The 21403-nt window shown below is 37.1% G+C and overlaps 1 protein-coding gene across 1 annotated transcript; it reads left to right on the top strand.

The window, feature by feature from the left end:
* Nucleotides 1-5883: 5883 nt before the first annotated feature.
* Nucleotides 5884-12062, top strand: LOC122653615 (enolase-like). Its single transcript, XM_043847517.1, has 17 exons — nucleotides 5884-6025; nucleotides 6364-6427; nucleotides 6894-6958; nucleotides 7252-7299; nucleotides 7594-7680; nucleotides 7764-7844; nucleotides 8636-8737; nucleotides 8825-8905; nucleotides 9909-9983; nucleotides 10122-10184; nucleotides 10294-10371; nucleotides 10503-10697; nucleotides 10867-10917; nucleotides 11055-11143; nucleotides 11246-11297; nucleotides 11409-11465; nucleotides 11666-12062. Exons 1-17 carry the CDS (start codon nucleotides 5960-5962, stop codon nucleotides 11744-11746), a joined length of 1335 nt encoding a protein of 444 aa, XP_043703452.1. The 5' UTR covers nucleotides 5884-5959; the 3' UTR covers nucleotides 11747-12062.
* Nucleotides 12063-21403: the final 9341 nt, after the last annotated feature.

A 21403-nucleotide genomic window follows, 5' to 3' on the forward strand; every position in this document is an offset into this window, starting at 1 on the left:
ATTCCCAATCGATTCTGATAGAACTTGAGGCCATTCGACTTGAAATCAATGGAGACTGATCCCATACCTGATTGTGAGTTTTATAAAACCTTACTTATAGCTCAATTCAGTACAGAAGATCCCAATCTAAGGGTTTCATGATTTGGGCAAGGGTTATTAATGGGGTATTAGGGTCAGCAATAGGACACATATGGGATTAGAATCATCATCGAAAACCTCCAATCTTAGGAGGGACAAAATGGATTTCTCTAAAATGACAAAAGTAGTTAATTCCAATATTTCATATTAATATCTAAAGTTTTTTTTGTGTGCGAATATTAATATCTAATGTTGATATTAGATTACAAGTATTCGTTTTTACATAAAAAAAAAAAAGAAAAAAGATTACAAGTATTCCTTCATAAATAAAAGAAGGGAGGAAAAGGTTCGTTCTCTCTCTATATTTATGCTTACCACTTGAAATGACCTCTACTCTCATATGAAATTATTCTGTCACATTTCATTGGAGCGCTTCTTTATGCAGTTTGCTTAATAAGTCCTCCCCCATAAAAGAATTTGCATTTAAAGGCTAGCACCTTAAGGTTAATTTTTATATTTCACAATGATGAATCAAATGCTTTTAAACCATTGTTGTCAAAATTTTGATAATATTCTACCAAATTTTTTTTGATATATAAAAACCTCAAATATTTCATTTTCCACTACCAAAAACGCATAATTAAGAGAAATTTTATGTCTTTTCAATCTAAATATAAATATTCGCCAACAATTTGTTTAACATAATAAAAAAATTGGGTAGACATTCATAACTAATAATTATTTCACCATAGATTATAACTCTACAACATATGCACAATACAAAATGAAAAGATTTGTCAACAACTAATAGAACATGTCCATCCAAAAAAAAAAAAAAACCACCAGTACAACATATTTGAAAAAAAAAACATACTCTTTGAATGAGACATTGGAACAGCCTCAAAAAAATAAATAAATAAATAAATAAAAATAAATCTCAAATGTGACATGGTTCAAATTACAAACCCATGCATAAATATTTGAACTCAATGCCTATGTGTCATAGAGTAGAACTAAACATATATACGATCTCCACCAATTGAGGAATATATACAAAGATAAGGCAACCATGCTATGCATTCATTGGGCACCGGCCCTTAGCTGCCCGAATACATCCCAAGTTACTCAATTCTACGAAACCAGATTGAGACCCCAAGTAGACCTGGATAAGACTAAAAGATTGCACAATAATTCACTTGTCTTCTTGTCGGCCCGAATCAGCCCTGACCCGCTTTGAGTCCGAACAAGGCCTGGACTAAGATATTTGACCCTAAGGATGGGTCAGGGCTGGAAATTTCTAATCATGAGTTAGGGTCAGGTCGGGCTAGGGTTGAGGCCTTGGACTAAGCCTGACCCTGCCCGGCCCAATCCTATTTTAAGTTATATTATAAAATATATATTGATATCATATATATATTATAAACTTTAAACGTCACCCACATTTTGTTATATAATATATTATATATGAAAACAATAAGTGATACAATACATTTTATTATAATGTTATTTTACGTAAAATTGATCATTTTCTCCCCGGTTCATTCCAGTCCATGCATTTCCTTCCCCTCCCCATGGTCAGAGCCAATCAGGGTCAACCCGGCCCAATCCTGAGGGCATGTTAGGGTTGGATTTTTTTGACCTTGAGTCAGGGTCGGGTCGGGTCAAGCCTAGACCCAGTTAAGGGGACTTAGGGTTGGACTAGGGTTCTATAAAGCCTGACCCAACCCAACCCTATTGTAGCCCTAATGGAGGGAAATTTAATCCTATTATTAATGGTATATGATTGATGAAATAAGTCAATCATATGTCAAGAAATAGTTTCCTCTACTAGTAAAGTCAACTTTTCATGACGCTAATGAGCACGGGAAGCTACACAATATGTCATCCATAGTAAAGAACAGCTAATATTAATCCCATTTCTCCTTCAACATCATAGAGGTGTCACGGTGGTTTCATTTTTTGGGTAGAAAATAAAATAATCAAACACTAAGAAGAAAAAACAAGGAGTTACATCATTCACTACAGACAAGCTAATTCTATCTACCTATTTTTGGGTAGAAAATAAAATAATCAAAATAATTTCCATTGCCAACTGTCCATCTTTTTATTTTTTATTTTTGATAATAACAACTTCCCATGCTTTGATCCATCAGGTCCACTATATATTGGCTGTTAGTCCAAACGCCTGTAGTAGTGACATGTCAAGGAATTGGTATATTTTGTATACATATACCCTAATAATACTAATGAACTAAAATAAACTGTAGAGTGAGGTTGTAACTTGACCTTAGAATGGCATGTGCAATCCTTTTAAATGTTGTAAGCATATAATTTTAGGGAGAGGTTTCCCATAAGTTGAGTGTAAAAAGGAATCTGTAACTCACACCAACGAAGGTTTGGAAAATGATATCATTTATAAGGAGTCCACATGGTCGGGATAGGAAAGAAAATATCAGTGTGAACCCCATGACTCATTATGAAGTCTGTACTCTAATGTGTATGTTTTTTTTAATTTTTTCCCCATATCTTTAACTTCCATTGAGATTTGAGCATTGCTTTTGAAATTAAAATTTGGGAGAGTTTCTTGTTTTTTTTGGAAAAAGAACTGTGTCTAGGAATGTGGCCTACGCTAGCACTCCCATCAGTCTATCTTTCTCTTCCCCATATGACAGGACACCTTTGCTCCCCATGTTTTGAGGAGGAGAGATATAGACACATGGGAGTGTTGGCATGGGCCACACTCCCGGACAGAAAACTGTTTTTTTTTTTTTTTTTTTGTTGAAATTAAAATTTGGGAGAGGGTTTGCTACATGGATTATGTGTATTTTCATGCTTTGGAGGAAGGGTATTATATGAAAACATTATAAATAGGAGGGTATATGAGACATTTTATAGGGCTGGTGCTACAGTAAACTGAGTCTTATGAGAGGTGTCCACATGCAACTTTCAAATTAAGCGGCCATCGTGCAAATCGTTTACCCCCGTAAAATTTAATAGCTAATATATAATAGGAAAAGAGTTTCTCTTAACCCTTGGCATAGTCCATGCTTCCTCGCAGACATTTTTTATTTATTTATTGGTTTTTAAGAAAAGAAAAAAAAAGTAATAAAAAGGATCAATATTCTTTGTGCCACAACACACATGTGGGCAGTATTTCCGTCATTTAGGGGACGGATTGTTCATTTCGCCCACCCCCATGTGTCTAGGCGCAGCCTGCGCCCCTAACACAAAGAACATTTTTCCAATAAAAAAAATCTGAAAGGGGGCATGGGCTACCATGACAACACAAAAAACACTCCCTATACAATAATAGGTAGCCATCTTTTTTGGATCCGGCCCTTCTCTAGGGAGGGCATCGCCTAGGGAGCATCCAACTGTTGGGTGTGCATTGGGATGCACGCTTATGCACATCTCGAAGTGCGTCTAACCCTCCCAACCGTCGGATGTCTCCCAGGGCGCTTAACCTCCCTAGAGAGGAGGCAGATCCATCTATTTTAGTGGGTTGGAGAACTAAGCTTATTATGGTTGGATTTTAATCCCCTCCAACTCCTAAAGCATGCAGTGCGGCAGTGCTTGGTGGAGATATCAACACCTGGCAACTCGGACATCCAATGGTCCAAGCTCATTTACATCCATCGTTGAATGTCCTAGCTGCCAGGTGTCGACATCTCCACCTAGCACTGTCGTACTACACGCTTTTAAGAATTGGAGAGGATTATTTTCTTATTTTGGTTTCGTTGTTTACAAAGGGATCGAGAGGGGATAAGGCAATACTAAGTATGAATTCATGGTTTGAGGTATCGGTGTTGGATTGCCCAATATGACCGATACTGCATGGTTTTTAGGGATGTAAACGGATCGGATTTGATTCGGATAGTGCTATATCCGCATTTGCATCCGATTAGCTTTCGGACATGTTCAGATAGTGCTGAATAGATACGGACACGGATGCGAGTCGAATATTTTATCCGTTTACGTGTAAATATAGCTTTTTGGATAGCTATAGCCTATCCGTATCCGCATCCATTTAGCTTTAGGACGGATTCGAATAGTGCTAAACGGATACGAACTTGAATACGAAAGTGGATTTCAGCTATTCATTTACACCCCTAATAGTTTTGAAGGTTATCGATTTTGATACTTGGTAGATACTATATTGTGAAACGGTATCGATAAATAGTAAAATATTCAAAAAACTTATTTTTAAGCAAAACTAGAATAAACTTGTCCGATACGATTGTTCTATGCCGAATTGCCTATGACATATCCCGATCCGATACCTTGCACTAAAACTAAACTGAGGTTCGAAGACCTCAAGGCCTTAGCGCCTACCACGGTAGGCCATTCCAGGCTTTCCAGCTGTCCACAAAATAGAAAAAATATAAACTTTGATGTAAATAGAATCCATTGTTTTGGACTTCAACATCTATGGGCTGCTTGAGTCCGACACTTTGCTGGGCCCACCGTTTCCGATAATTCTATGGATGGTAAAAGTGTAAAATGCAAAAACCTTTTTACCAAAAAAATAAAGGGCAATTACTATCACTATCCTACATTTAACCTATATCTACTAAAATTATCCTATCTTAAACTTCTTTTTTGAAACTACCCTGCTTTTAAACTTTTACATCTCTTTCTACTATTATATTTTTAAATACCTAGATTATCCTTCCTTTTCACCTAGTAATTACTAATCTATTTAACCTACCATTCTTCTTCTATTTTTTTATTATTTTTATTATTAAAATAATAAAAAATGAAAGCACCCACCCGTTTTTTCTCTCTCTCGTTTTTTGATTTCATTCGATTTTTTTTTCTTCAATCTTTCTATTTAATTAATTTTTTATTCAACATTTCATTCTCATCGTTGTTCTTCGAATAGAAAAGTGACGACTCGAGAATCACACTGTAGGCTAATAAAAAATAAAAAACATGGAAAGGTAAATTGAATAAAAAGAGGAAGAGAGAGAAGAAGTAGGGTGCTTTGAAGAGAGATGATCTGTTCCATAGTTTTAGTGCACAGTATCAACCTGGATCGGTTGTATGCTTGTATTGGATAAAATTACCCTTGAATCTCCTTAAAAAATGAGTTTTCTGATCATTTTACCCCTTGTCCATACCGTGTTATCGATACGGTATCGACACGATATTGGTGACTAGCAAAATCGATACGTATACGGGCGATACGATACTGATACTTAGAACCATGATCTGTTTGAAGAAGAACGATGAGGATGAAATGTTGAATAAAAAGTTAATTAAATAGAAAAATTGAAGAAAAAACAAAAAAAAAATGAATGGAATAAAAAAGGGAGAGAGAAGAAGCGAGTGGGCGTTTTCATTTTTTACTATTTTAATGACAAAAATAGTAAAAATGGAAAAAAAATAGTAAGTTAAATAGATTAGCAGGTTACTATAGATGAAAAGGAAGGGTAATCTGGATATTTAAAAATATGAAGTTGAAGGAGATGTAAACATTTAAAAGCTGGGAAGTTTCAGAAAAAAAATTTAAGGTAAAGTAATTTTAATAAATATAGGCTAAGTGTAGGATAGAGATAATTATTACCCAAAAAAATAATAATTAAAAGTAAAATCACATGGCAACCAGTAAGAGTGAGTCGTGGACATGCCAAAAAGTTTGAAATCGTAAACAGCCGGCCAATGACTTTCCAACGGCCAGCGACAGTCCTTTTTTTTTTGGGTAAAATGCCAGTGACAGTTCCAAAGCCAAATCCAACGGCTGCAAGCTACCTTTTCGGCTTTTCCCACTACATATAGAGACAGAAAGGGTTCAGATGCTCAGGTGTGTCACTCTTCTGAGAATTCATTTCTCCTGTGTTCCTTTCTCAAGTTCCAAACCAGATCTCTCTGAAATTCCTATATGGCGACGATCAAGCTCGTCAAAGCTAGACAAATCTTCGACAGCCGTGGCAATCCAACGGTTGAGGTTCGATTAGTTCTTCCCTCCTTCTCTTCTCTGTCAATCCATTTTTATTGATTTTCTCAAAAAAAGTAATAGAAACTGAAATTTTATCTTTCCTGATCACAAGATCTGTTTTGTATGGGAAATAATCGGGTTTTACTCTTTGATTCAAAGTCATAGACATCATCCGATGATTCTGTAATCGAATCATAAATAAATTGCATACTTTTTTTTTTTTTCTTCTCCTTCGTATATTTTCTTTAATCAACGACGGACATCGAATCATAAATAAATTGCATACTTTTTTTTCTTTCTTTTCCTTCGTATATTTTCTTTAATCAACGACGGACATGGATTTGTAGGTGGATGTTCTACTAACAGATGGTACCCTCGCCAGAGCCGCAGTTCCTAGTGGTGCATCCACTGGTGAGTTTATCAGTTCTGTTCAGCGTTTTAATTTTCTGTTGTTTAAGCATTAAGATCCGCAACGTTATATTTTGATGGAGAGAATGAACCCTTCATCTTTGTTTCTGTTTTCGTATATTAACAGGTAATTGTAAATCATGTTTAATGAGTTGGTTAGGAAAATGATGAGACCTTGTGTGTTAATGTCCTTCAAGGTTTTGTTAAGCTATTAAAAGCATCAAAGTGATTTTCAAGTGAGAAGGAAAGCTGTCTCAAAAAGGGCCAAAGATTTCCTTCTATTGAAAAACAGTATCTTTGAGATTGGAAATTTATCATCTTACGCAGATTGGTTTTTAAGTTCCACTTTTGAATGTTTAGTTTTTGATTCACATCCTTCTTTACGTTTAAGGACTGCATGGAACCTTGTTTGCATTTGGTTAGCATGCAACACTGTCATTTCATTATTTTTTTTCTCCCTTTCTTCCAGGGATTTATGAAGCACTTGAACTACGAGATGGAGGGTCAGATTACCTGGGAAAAGGTGTTTTGAAGGTGTGTCTTTTCCTCCTCTTTTTTCCTCTTGGCTACACAGAGAACGCATGAGAAGTTTGATGATAAATGGATCTGTTATCTTCTTTTGCTGGTATATGCTAGTTCAATAGAAATATGGAATTGTATTTATTCTACCTATTTTCCTTGGATTGCTGGTAGTATGGAGTTGCTAAGCTTGATGTTTTATTTTATTTAAATAATTCGTGAGCATCTTTGGATCATACTTGTTTGTCAGAAATATCTCCATCAATGAAAGCCTGTTTACTGACTTGCTTGTTTATCTGCAAATGTAGGCTGTTGAGAATGTCAATGATATTATTGGTCCAGCATTGGTTGGCAAGGTTTGTTCCATTCAATCATCTTCTTCAAAGGATTAGTGTGATCATCAATCTCGTTAAAAATCTCAGGCTTGAAGACATAACAAAATTGTCTGATGGTATTAGTTCAATTTTGATTTGTTACTTGGAGCTCAACCAATCTGGGTTATAACTCACAGTTTCTAACTCATAAACATAATTTTGAACATTGTTGTACTATTAATTTTAAACAATTTGTAGAAGCACACATTTATTAATTTTTTTTTCTCTCTCTGCTGTATCGGAGCCACTATATTCTTATGTAGTTTCTTTAAACAGGACCCAACTGAACAAACTAGTCTTGACAACTACATGGTACAACAGCTTGATGGAACAGTTAATGAATGGGGTTGGTGCAAACAGAAGGTGCTTGACATGGTCCATTATTACTTGCGTATACTTCTGTGCACGATGCAGTTTCATTCAATTTTTATTAAATCTTATTTCAGCTTGGAGCAAATGCAATATTGGCAGTTTCTCTTGCAGTCTGCAAAGCAGGGGCTAGTGTTAAGAAGATACCACTTTACAAGGTATAATACATAAAAATCATTTCATGTAGAATCATTTGATTTTCTATTCGTACTTTTTGGTTTTGTTAGGTGGTTCTGGGATTTACAAGGAGTCCCCAATTATCTGGCCCTCATATACATTAGTCAATTGGGATGAGACTTTAGTCTCAATGCCAAATATGTTCCGTCCACCCCTCAGATTCCTTCATAAAATCATCCCTTCCCTTTTGAAGACATTACATAGCCAATTCAAACCAACTGATGGTTGGACCTCAGCTTTGGCTTATGCAAGTTGCCTCAGTACACTTTTAGCCCTGCAGAATTACTCTTTTGCAGTAACAATAGTGTTGAATTCAAAAATCTTATATAAGTCCCAGTAAAAGCAGGGTTTAAACTGGAATTGATATCCGGATTGGTCCCAGCTGATTTCGATCTGGATCGGATCGGAATTGGCCAGGATTGGCCCAATAAAAGAGGTCCCCCGCCCCCCCCTATTAATTATGTTGTTACTATTTAGGTGGTATGTTGCTGGGTTTATCAGCCTTTATGGTAAGGTAAGATTGTTAGAAGTTAAGATTGTTTAAACTTCCATATGAAGATTTGAAGCATGTGAGAGCCCTGTAGCTACACCATTCATGTAGCGAAATGGTAGTGGCCTGTTTTCAATACCCCTTGTTACCTACCCCTTCCTCCAACTTAAGAAGGGAAATGGTTTTGTTTTGGTACAAAAAAGGAAATGATATTTGTTGGCAATTGGATATTTCTACTTATATGAGAATATGGACTAATGTTGCTGTCTCTTTGTGATGCAGCATATCGCCAACCTCGCTGGTAACAAGACCTTGGTGCTACCGGTTCCTGCTTTCAATGTCATTAATGGTGGATCACATGCAGGAAACAAACTTGCAATGCAGGCAATGCTTCTGTATATCTATTTATCATACATCTAACACAAGATGCTCCGACTTGGTTTTGAATTTCTGCTTGGCATGTGATTGCAGGAGTTCATGATCCTACCTGTGGGAGCTTCCTCTTTCAAAGAGGCCATGAAGATGGGAGTAGAAGTATACCACCATTTGAAGGTATGCATCTCACATATCATCTGCTTCATCTGTTTGTTACTCGGTATGGATTGTTGCATATTCCGTTCAATATAATTTACCAGTTGCTCTTTGTACATCATAAGCTTCCCAGCTCACCCTCCTATATGAAATTTCCAATTGCAAACAAAGTATATGGTTACTTTGTTGGCAGAAATTGGAAAGGTTTTTTCAAGAATATTCAAAGCATGCATTACAGCATACTGTGGATGAATACACATACCATGTTGGAAATAGGGAACTTGGAATTCATCATTGCTGTACATTTTTCATACAGCTATATGGGTCTGGATCCACCATCTGATGAGTGTCATTGAGAAGATAAATAGGATGAAATGTATCCTTTTTTTTTATGATAAGGACGAAATGTATCTTGATGAGGGGTTCCTATTTCCTAATAGTACAAGCAGTTGACTTCCCTTTGAACCATTTGTCATACTTCTCAATTTAAACTGTCAAGTGCTAGTAGGGAAGATACTTTAATATATATAGTAGGTTGTCTTCTTTCCATCCTTCAAAGTAAAACAAATTGTGTATTCCTGATACTCAGATTCGTGTATGGTGGTAAGCAAATTTGCTGACACCATAGCTGAGAGCCTAGTTTGCACAACCCCTAAGTGGAACCCACTCCAGCCTTTGTTAGGGGGAGGGGGGTGGGGTGGGGGAGGGTTCATCTACATTTGGTTTATGTGGTGTCAGAATTGTGGGTGCTATTTAATGCCTTCAATATTCCTGCCATGCGGTGAATAAATTCGATAGGTAGACATGAATGGAAGATAACCATTCGCTAATATGACATCCACTGGATGCAGAATTCATCTCATATATTCCCCTTGTACCCCTGTAACATCTGAGTCGAACAGCAGATTTTTTGATATTTCTAAAAAACACCTATTACTTGGATCTCACATTTTCTCTCTGTATTGGATACATACTGGTTTAAGAGTGCCCTGTATTTGTATGCTAATTGCACCATATTTTACAGGCTGTGATAAAGAAGAAATATGGCCAAGACGCAACAAATGTTGGTGATGAAGGTGGCTTTGCCCCCAACATTCAGGTCAGCCATGTCTGAATGATGACATGTCTTTGTTTTGTTCTAGTTAGTTAATAGTGTTGTCTTACCCTGCATTTAAACTTATCTCATCTGCTAGCACATTTGTTTTTAGCTTGATTCTCTTGCTTTCTGTGAGTTCAGGAGAACAAGGAGGGGCTTGAGTTGCTCAAGACAGCCATTGCTAAAGCTGGTTACACTGAAAAAGTAAGTCCTTTCATTCTGGTAACCGAATTCCATTTTTAGTCACATTTCCAAAGTTCCCTGCTGATTTTCTGAGAAGTGCAGACTAAAAAAGTTTCATCTTTCTCCTCAGGTGGTTATTGGAATGGATGTTGCTGCTTCTGAGTTTTATGGAACAGACAAAACATATGATCTAAATTTCAAAGAAGAGGTCTCTCTCTCTCTCTCTCTCTCTCTTCCCACCTTACCCACTTCCTTTTCTCTATGGATGGGCCTAGGGTATTAATGTTTGAATGAGTGTTTTTGGGTATCGAATTGGTTTAACTATTCAAGTTGGTGCAGGGCAACGATGGGTCACAAAAGATCTCAGGAGATGCCCTTAAAGATGTTTACAAGTCATTTGTGGCTGATTACCCAATAGTATCTATTGAAGATCCATTTGACCAAGATGACTGGGAACACTACTCTAAGCTAACCAGTGAAGTTGGAGGGAATGTACAGATTGTGGGAGATGATCTCTTGGTCACTAACCCAAAGGTCAGTGTAAAGAATTTGGTGCTTTTCCTAATCGTGTAGATATGTCTCTGTGCTAGTGTCCTTGACAAGAGCTAGGGAATTCATGCATGAAAGCAAATATATAACACATTTAAAAAAGATATTTATTTGCAATTTCTAATCTTTCTTCATGTTCAATTCATATTTACAGAGGGTTGAGAAGGCAATCAACGAGAAATCATGCAATGCCCTTCTTCTCAAGGTACTGATGTTTGCATTTTGCATTGCGGAGCTGAGTTTCAATGTTGCATCTTCAGTTTCTTCTTCTTCTTTCTTTTGATTCTGTGTTAGAATCAGAAACAATAATGCATCAATCTCTGTGTTCATGGTTTGGGACAGGTTAACCAAATTGGGTCTGTTACTGAGAGTATTGAAGCTGTGAAAATGTCCAAGCATGCTGGTTGGGGCGTCATGGCCAGCCACCGCAGGTCTTAAACTCAAACTTTTTATGCTTTGTATAGTTATATGGGACTATTTGTTTCGCTATTCCTATTTGAACATTATGACATGTGTTTTATTTATTGTTGTAGTGGAGAGACAGAGGACACTTTCATTGCAGATCTCTCTGTGGGTTTGGCCACGGTAATTTTAGTTGATTTCATATAAATTTACTGGGAAAAACCCATCATGTAACTGAAGCCATTGCTTCATTCACAAACTGACTCTTTCCAAAAATTTTCTTCTTCAAATCAGGGTCAGATTAAGACCGGAGCTCCTTGCAGGTCAGAGCGTCTTGCAAAGTACAATCAGGTAGTTTTCTTATTTCATACTTGTTTGGTCTTAGTTTCTTTAGCAAAGTACAATCAGGTAGTTTTCTTATTTCATACTTGTTTGGTCTTAGTTTCTTTAATGAGATGGGTATACTTAATTGGTTATGTAACCTTTAGTCATAGGTTACAGCTGCGGTAAAGGTAAAACTGTTTATTTACATTGTTCTTCTGTATGTGCAGCTCCTGCGGATTGAGGAGGAGCTTGGTTCAGAAGCAATTTATGCTGGAGCCAACTTCCGCAAGCCTGTTGAGCCCTACTAGATTTTGGGAGAGAGAGAGACGATTGTGTATGCGGCACTACGTAGATTTGTGCAGCTTTTGCTTGCAATTAATAAGTTAATTGTAATCATAGAAGAAAAAATAAGTTGTTGGTTTGAATGAGGAAAACAGACAGCTGTTTTTTTGAGTTTCTCTTGGTGTTTGTTCATAATGAGCTCCTGGTAGTAAGATGGATGTAAGAGTAATGGAGTATACAGTTCTAGGTGCAGCACTAAACTACCCTTTTCCTTCTGCTGTAATATGTAAACCCATTTTGTATCTGGTTCTTCTCATATAAGAGAGTGTTGTTTTTTATTTACTTTCCTTTGCAAAACATCAGTTGTTTGATTCAATACTGACTACACTATGCTCCAATATCATATTCGATGTGATGACAAATTTTATTTTGGCAAATTCCCGAAGGTATGGTTGTTGAAGAATTCGACGAGGCCAATAAAAATGCTGATAAGAAAAAAAAGTATCCATTTCATGATTATGTATTGAAAAATCTAGATCTTCTTGTGACCCTTCCAATCTTGATTGAATAAATCATTCTCAATCAACCCACCAGTCAAAGAATGAATAATCAAATTCACAAAACTAAAAAATAATGGAGATTTAAGTAAAAGACCATTCACAGTCCAAGCTTGGGATGGGGCAAACACTAAAGATCACAATTGCGAGGTGAGAAATAGTGTTGGAGGCGAATAACTTTGTATTGTCATCGGAACTCTGTTTGGTTGATGAACTATGACTATCGCAGAAAGACTATTAAGATAAATCGGCGGTCATGCAAGTGTTTCCATATGTGTTAAATAGAAGGGACTTTGGTGGGGTTGCTCAAACACTGGTGCATACAAATTGCTTGGAAATTCTTATGCAAATGAAAGAATGAATATGGGTTGGGCTTACGGCATTTAGATAAGTGGAACAGAACTGTTTTGATGAGATAAGCATGTAATATTGCTTCTAATTCATCCAATTGTTAGGTGTTATTCGTAAAGCACAAGTGGTTAAGTAAACATTCATTGTGATCCATTTGTATGCATGTGCAATGCTCTTCTACATTTAAATCCATCTTCAAAACTCATGTCGTTGCTTGGAAATGCATTTGATACCTTCTTAAATAAGGGCACAAATACTTTGTGTGGTGTGACTCATTTATGCAGCTTCACCTAGGCTACTTGAACAAAAGATTGGGAGAATGAGCACAACTCAACTACAAAGAGGCTAAATATGACAGATTCGCACCCTGTCAGTAAAATGGCGATAACTTTGTACTTACAAATCGGTTTGGGGTTATTCAAGTTGGAGATTCAAAATAGTAGAATGAGATACAATTTTTGTTCTTTAGGTTTTCATAGATTCGAGATGGTTAAGGCTCCAAATGGGCCATCATGGGACTACTCTTGCACATGTTCGAATTTGGGAAGGGTTTGAAATTGGCTTCAAGCTTCAATACTTCAAAGTTGAATATTTGAGGCGATGACTTCAACTCTTCTAGGTTGAAAGGGGTACAAATCTTCAAAGTTGAATGAAAACCCAACTCTTCAAGGAAGGGAGAAATTCAACTTGGTTTCTATGGAAAACTCATATTCGTTCAAGTTTGTACTCAATGGATGTTGACATTAATATTGTAGAAGAATTAATTCAACCTGTGGGAGATCCATGCCTGCGCGTATAAGTGGTGGGTTACAATAGTGGAGTGATTAACAATGAGATGTATTTAGGATCAAAACTCCGGCCACTTCTACATAAGTTTGAGATCATTGCAGGATGTAGACTGCTTGAGAGACATCTTCTTTCCCTCACAGTTCTTCCTCACATGGATGATGCTTCCGCTCTACGTGCTTTCCTCAAATAGTTCGTAATTCACTTCAATTCACTTTACTATTTGATCCTCTTTTGATAAAAAGAACAATAGTCTTGACATGTTTTTTGTATGGCACCTCTACCCGTATACGCACAGATCTTGTAGGCTGCAATCTAACCTCCCAACCTTCTTCGAAAATGGTAACTTTACTAGCATGGTTAGCAGCCATCTCTATGGAATGCTTGTCTTCAACACCTAGAGGGATTCCTGTTAATCGAATCCAAAAGTATATTATTTTTGTAAACTTCCTAATCTGAAGTGGTTGTCCAACCCTATTCCAGGTAAGTATTTGTTTGAATTTTCACCACCAGGAGGAATTTGATATCACTTCTTTAACATCTTCCTTCTCAATAAAATTTAAACAAAAACCCCCACATTCATAGACTGAAAAATCTAGATCTTCTTATGACTCCTCCAAACCTGCTTGAATAAATTAATCTTAATCAACCTACAAGTCAAAGAATTAATAATCAAATTCACAAAACTAAAAAAATAATGGAGATCTAAGTAAAAGATCACTCATAGTCCAAGCTCGCGATGGGATAGACATTAGAGAACTTAATTACGAGGTGAGAAATAGTGTTGGAGGCAAATAACTTTGTACTTTCATCGAAACTTTGTTTGGTTGATGAACTATGACTATCATAGAAAGGCTGTTAAGATAAATCAACAGTCATGCATGTGTTTCCATACATGTTAAATAGAAACAACTTTGGTGGGGCTGCACAGAGATTGGTGCATACAAAGTGGCTTGGAAATTCTTATGCAAATCAAAGAATGAAGGTAGACTGGGCTTACGGTATTTAGATGATTGGAACATAACTGCTTTGATGAGATAAATATGTAATATTGCTTTCAATTCATCCAATTGTTAGGTGCTATTTGTAAAGCACAAGTGATTAAGCAAACATTCATTCTGGCCCATCTCTATGCCAGTGCAATGTTCTTCTACATTTAAATCCATCTTGAAGACTCGCGTCATTACTTCGAAATGAATCTGATACCTTCTTAAATAAGGGCGCAAATACCTTGTTGTGGTGTGACCCGTTTATGCAGCCTCACCTAGGCTACTTGGACAAAGGATCCGGAGAGTGAGCACAACTCGACTACAATGAGGCCAAATATGACAAATTCACACCCTATCAGTCAAATGGCGATATCTTTGTACTTACAGCTCAGTTTGGGTGATTTAAGTTGGAGATTCAAAATAATAGAAGGAGCTGCAATTTTTGTTCTTTAAGTTTTCACAGATTCTGGATGGATGAGGCTCAAAATTGGTTGTCAAGGGACTGCTCCTGCACATGTTCGAATTTGAGAAGGGTTTGAAATTGGCTTCAAGTTTCAACACTTCAAGGTTGAATCTTTGAGGCGATGACTTCAACTCTTCTATGTTGAGAGTGGTTCAACACTTCAAGGTTGAACGAAAGTCCCACTCTTCAAGGAAGGGAGAAACTTAACTTGGTATCTGTGGAGAACTCATCTTGGTTCAAGTTTGCACTCTTGGTTCAAGTTTGCACTCAATGGAGCAACAATTATTTTCATTCATAAAAATTTCACTTCAATATTCATTTCATGATAATTGGACACTATTTATAGGCCTTACAATCTTTGAAAATATCAAAATGATCTCAATCATCCCCTATAATTCTAGGGTTGAGATGGCACATAAAGAAAATAGAAGAAAAAACATAAATAACTTAATAATTCCAATACATAGAAACTTGCCCTAAGGTGTTGATACTTGTTCCAAAGAAAAGAATTGAATTGATCAAGAGAATGTAGTTGAAAGAGTTTGACCAAATGAATCTTTAGGAGAAGGGTTGCCACATCATCAAGAACTAAGGATGTGAAGAGTTCACATTATCTTCTTTGCTTTTATAATATCTTTCCACTATGGTAGTTGACAGAATATACAATTGGGATTCTTCACATCATTACCCACTAAGAGAGGACTCTTGTTGTTTATCATGGCTGGCTTCTACATCAGGATCCACTGAGAAGCTGAAAAATTACTTCCCATATGTCAAACCTTAAAAGCTCCTACAATATCTCAACCGTTAATTTCAATTGAGCTTCTATGGCTAAGATTAAACCCTTACATTGCATAATAAAGACTAAGAAATGTTAGTCATGGGTTTGCTTTGCATTATGGGTCAAGCCTTAGTGCTAGGCCTTAGGTTGGACTTGAGCTTTTGAGCTTGTATATAGGCCAATCTTTTTATAATTATTTGGTGGTCCAAGTAGCCTTGGTCCAGGCCTGCATCACCCGTGGTTACGTAGTGGATCAATTTATAACATTGATGTTCTTATGATCGAGGAAATCGGGCGATGTATTTTTGATCATATTGATGTGCTACGCACTGAAGACGATGAATGGGATGCAACAATTATAGACCCGACCATTCTTGGAATATGGGATGAGATTTCTAACGCCAGAACACATAGAAGATTACATGAGGATTTAGTGGTCTAGACACCTACCCCTACAGAAAAATTTACTCTCAGACCTGTCTGGGAGGCAGTGTGGGATCATGGAGATAAAGTAACATGGCACAATCTTAACTGGTTCTCCACTACACAACCTAGGTTCTCTATTATAACGGGGCTGGCATTCCAACAAAGACTCACCACATGGAGTAGGATGGATGGCTTCTTGGGGTATCACAAATGATACAACATGTTTTTTGTGCAAAGGTTCTTTAGAAACAATAGACCACTTATTTTTTCAATGCCCATTCCTTACGGCAATATGGAAAAACATTCTTCAGCTTTGAGGTTATATTAGAAATGCTATGGTCTCTTGGAAGGAGAAAATTGAATGGATGACCCAACATTTTAAATGAGACTTATTCATTAATCATATTAGAAGGCTCAGTATGATCTTGATGGTGTATCGGATCTGGTTAGAGTGCAACAACAAAGCCTTTCGACAACAAGAGAGCAGTTCAAGTTGTGTCCTTCATCGCATCATACGAGAACTGATAACTCCTTTCACATGAATGGATGTTCGCATGTACGAGAGAGTAAAGTTTCTTAAAAATAGAGAACACGTCCGCCATTTTTTATCAGCTCCGTTCCTCGTAAACGGGAGAGATACGAGGAGAGGGACGTAAGAGAGATATTAAAGAACAGTTTGAGAAAGAGAAGGAAAGTAGAGAATAACTGTCCAAGAGAGAGAGCGAGCACTGTTATAAAGAGGATTCAGATAGCTGAAGGCCAAGTCTCGACACGTGTCCTAAATTCAAAATTTAAAATCCCGCTTAATCATTTTGTGGTTCATAAAGTTACATAAACACTTCAAATGTGCTATACCTGTATCTGACACTTCATGTGGAACCAATAATATGGAATAGTTTATTCTAATTCCTTACAAATCGGTTTGGGGTTATTCAAGTTGGAGATTTAAGGTAATAGAATGAGATATAATTTTTGTTCTTTAAATTTTCGCAGATTCTAGATGGATAAGGCTCCAACTGGGCCTTCAAGGGACTGCTCTTGCACAGGTCCAAATTTGGGAAGGGTTTGAAATTGGCTTCAAGTTTCAATACTTCAAAGTTGAATCTTTGGGTGATGATTTTAACTCTTCTAGGTTGAAAGGGGTACAACTCTTCAAAACTAAATGAAAACCCAACTCTTTAAAGAAGGGAAAAATTCAACTTGATTTTTATGGAGAACTCATCTTCGTTCAAGTTTGTACTCAATAGATGTTAACATTAATATTATAGAAGAATTAATTCAACCTGTGGGAGATCCATGCCTGCGCGTATAAGTGGTGGGTTGCAACAGTGGAGAGATTAACAATGAGATGTATTCAGGACCATAACTCCGGCCACTTCCACATAAGTTTGAGATCATTGTAGGATATAGACTGCTTGTGTAATACCCTGACCCAAGTACTGTCTTTTAATATTAGTTTATTGTTTATTTTATAGAGTGACTGGACTGGATGGAAGGAGACCGATTCGACTGTATGATATTGATTGATATTAAGAATTTTCTTGAAATTATGATTTTTATTTGTGTTAAAATGGTTCATGGGCTTATTTTTTATTAATCGCTAGGTATGGACTTTATGGGATTTTCTTTTAAAGCCCATGGTTCTTATTTTATTTATGGGTCTAGTATGTAATGTATTAGATTTTGGGCCCATTTGTGAATTTGAGTTCATTTAGGTTCATTTGGTTTGATTTAATTTCATTTATAAATTTGAGTTAATTTAAATGAATTTGACTTGAGTTAATTTAATTGAATTTAACTTGAGTGAATTTAAGTGAATTTGACTTGAATTAATTTAAATAAATTTAATTTGAGTGAATTTGACTTGAATTAATTTAAGTGAATTTAATTTGAGTTAATTTAAGTGGATTTAATTTAAGTGAATTTGACTTGAGTTAATTTAAGTGAATTTAATTTAAGTGAATTTGGGTTGAATTAATTTTAACTTAGCAATGGAACTAAGGGAATTTAAGTAAAAGACTTTAGCTAGATATTTTTATCCTTAAGCACTATTGGATGTTAAGATTAGAACTTAGATTTTTGACATGACTTTTTGGGTATTTCTAAATGAAAACTTGTTATTTATCAAAGTGTCATGGATTATAAATAATCCTTATGGAGATTTTGCTAAAGAATCCCATGGTTCTTATTTTATTTTAGTTCTATTCATTTAGCTAAAGAAGAGAATGAGAGGAAAATAGAGAAGAATGAGATTTTGCTTTGGATTGAAGATTTGAAAGTCTTTTGGTGAAATTAAAAATGATTGAAGCAAGTTTAGGGATGTAATTGAAGCATTTAAGCTTTGGTTTGAAGGAGCAATCTCCTACTTGGAATCTAAAAGTAAGTAAACTTGATATAGATTTAGTCTTTGAATTTAAAAGTATAGATCTATGAAATGGATTGTTTAAATCTTTTGTTTAGGTTGTAAGGAAGGTATATCTATGTTGTTGAAGGAATCCCTTGATTTGAGAAGAGGATTGAAGGAAGAACACTTGAAGTTAGGAGTTTTCCATGAAAAAGAAGGTATTTCTTTATATTCTTAAATTGAGTGATTTAGGAATTATTTGATATCTCAAAGGGATTTTAAAGCATTAATTTGAGGGGTTTCAATAGGGTATTTCATGTTTGGGAGCTAGGAGAAGAAACCCCCAAAGTTTGGAAAAAGGGTGAATTTTTTATTTCTTAAAAATAATGGCATGGCTTTGTTCTATAAATTGGTCAGTCTTGGAACACCGAAAATGACATAAATGAGATATTTTGATGATCCTTAGAGCCACCCGAAGATCGGTTAAAAAGTTGATAGTATTGGAAGCATTGAACTGTAAGTAATGAAACTCAATTATGTTGGAGCATGTAGCTATTAAACTATGTATGTATGATTAATATTTATAGAATGAATGAATGTCATGCATTATGTTAGCTATAAATTATGTAAAGAATGCATGATAGAACATGAGTATATAAACTCAGTATGAAAAGAGATGATAATTATATGTTAAGTGTAAAGTGATTGATTGGAATGACAAGAAAACTTGAAGGAGGAAATTATATGGATGACCCAACATTTTAAAGGAGAGTTATTCATTAATCATATTAGAAGGCTCCGTATGGTCTCGATGGTGTATTAGATCTAGTTAGAGTACAACAACAGAGTCTTTCGACAACAAGAGAGCAATTCAAGTTGTGTCCTTCATCGCATCATACGGGAATTGATAATTCCTTTCACATGAATGGATGTCCGCATTCCTCACTCCAACTCCAACATGGATTTTTTCATCGATGGAAGATTAAGGTCTCTTTCTTTCATCCTGGATCGATTCCACATATATGGCCTCAACCTCCACCTGCTTGGGTGGCTATCAATTGTGACCGATCAATTCAGGGGTGTGTTGGGGGTTATGGTGCTATTGCTTGTGATGCTACTAGGTAATCGATATTTGCGATTGCAAGCACGACATAGGATGACAATTTCTTACGAGTGGAACTCCTGGAGATTAAACGAGGTCTAATGAAAGCCAGATCATTGAATCTGTTATACCCGCACCCCGGGAGTATAATTAATTATTAATTCTTCCCTGTGACGTGTAGTTATCACTGCCACGTATGCCGGTGAGTTGTTCTCACTGGTGGTCAAACCCAGCTATATTGACCATAGTACGAGGTTGCCTGTGGAAACTAGTCGGGACCACGGAGGTTGCACCTTGACGTGTCAGGGGTAAGTAGTTGACCAAATTTTGTTGTGTGCTTACTGCCCTCTCAAAGCCCTCGAAGTGTGGTCCAAAGGCCCTGACCTCTTATGGTGGGAACCACCTTCCTACTCGCATCGGAGGCAAGGTTACTGGCTGCCTCCGACCCTGCATCCAATGCTGCTAACAAGGACCCTTGTGGGTGAGACCCTGTGGCTAAGGTGCTATTGGTGCCCTGCCATGTTTGACCCTACCCAAATAGACCCTAGGTTACACTTATGAGGCCTTATCCAAATAGGCCAATAAATGTGAAGTCTATATGAGAGAGAGGGGTAAGACTATTCCTTAGTCTTTCTTTTTTCTTTCTCTTTCCTAACCTAATCGTGAAAGGAGAGGAGAGCTTCGAAGAGAGGAGGCGGCAAGGAGGAGAAGGAGGAGAAGGAAGGGAAGAAGAAGAAGGAAACGGCTGCTGGGTTTGGAGCTTTAAAGAGGGTACATCGTGTGTACCTCAAACCAGGTAAGCCAAGTGCCCTTTTCCCCCATTTTTCTCTCTTCCCCCTTGCTCGTTTGAGCTTGGGTGGTTCGTTGGTTGCAGCCCCAAGATGGGGATTTCTTTTTGGAAACCCAAAGGGTTAGCTCGAGCCATGTGTAGTTTCCCCTTGTAGGATGCTATCCCATTTTCATTACAATCCTATAAAGACCTCTATTTTGACCTCTTGCTGAATCTATTTGATTCTAAAGCTTCAACCACCAAAGAAAACCCCAAATCTGGATTTTTGAGCTTTTGATCCTTTAAACCCCCTTAAATCTTTGAATGTTGGGTGTTTCTAAGACCCAAATAGACTCCAAGACACCCCTCCCTAGTCCCTTGAGGCTTAGAGAACCAAATGGGACAACCCTGGGCTTTTAAAGACCTTGAAATCACACTTGGGTTGCATCGGAGGCAAGACTGCGTGAGTCCGATGTTTGCCTCCGATGTGTCCCGAGCTGCAGGGAAGGTCGGAGGCAAGGTCGGAGGCAGGCCTGCCGAGTCCGACGTTGCCTCCGATGCGCTTTTAAGGCTTATAACTTATGTAAACGGTGGGGTTTCTCTATGAGGCCTCCCCTACACTCTCTCACACTCTTATTCACTTCCATAGGCGCCAACATATGTGCAATGGGGTGATTTTGAGCGGGAATCGTTGCGCTTATACAAACTCCATTTGAAGTAATTGGTGAGTGGGTTTGGGTGACTGTTTGAGCTTGTTTACTATTGCTTATTCATACATTTATGAATTATATTGTGACATTATCATTCAAGCATGATTGCATATTTGCATTTATTCTTATTCGATGATGATGATTTGGATGATATGGATTTGTGTTGGGTTACGGTCGAAAAATCGCACCGGAACCCTTGAATTACGTGGAATTGTATATTGCATCTCATTCTTGTTCAGTATGCGCCGTGTTGTCTTGGTACCGGTGTTAGATGGAATGGGACGTTGACACACCCGGATGTACCTCTCAACACGATAGGATTCATGTAGTATATCCGTGGTTAGGCTCGGTTCCCTATGCTACGACCCTTACCAACAGGGGTTTAGGTGTTGGGTAGCGAGCACC

This window comes from Telopea speciosissima, chromosome 3 (genome assembly GCF_018873765.1).
Source record: "Telopea speciosissima isolate NSW1024214 ecotype Mountain lineage chromosome 3, Tspe_v1, whole genome shotgun sequence".
In the NCBI taxonomy this organism is placed as follows: Eukaryota; Viridiplantae; Streptophyta; class Magnoliopsida; order Proteales; family Proteaceae; genus Telopea; species Telopea speciosissima.

What these genes read in the sequence shown, in the direction of transcription:
- LOC122653615 (XM_043847517.1), top strand. Translation starts at nt 5,960, where the DNA reads ATGGCGACGATCAAGCTCGTCAAAGCTAGACAAATCTTCGACAGCCGT. An exon ending in GTGGCAATCCAACGGTTGAG is followed by an intron (nt 6,026 to 6,363) that starts GTTCGATTAGTT and finishes ATGGATTTGTAG; the next exon opens with GTGGATGTTCTACTAACAGA. An exon ending in TGGGAAAAGGTGTTTTGAAG is followed by an intron (nt 6,959 to 7,251) that starts GTGTGTCTTTTC and finishes CTGCAAATGTAG; the next exon opens with GCTGTTGAGAATGTCAATGA.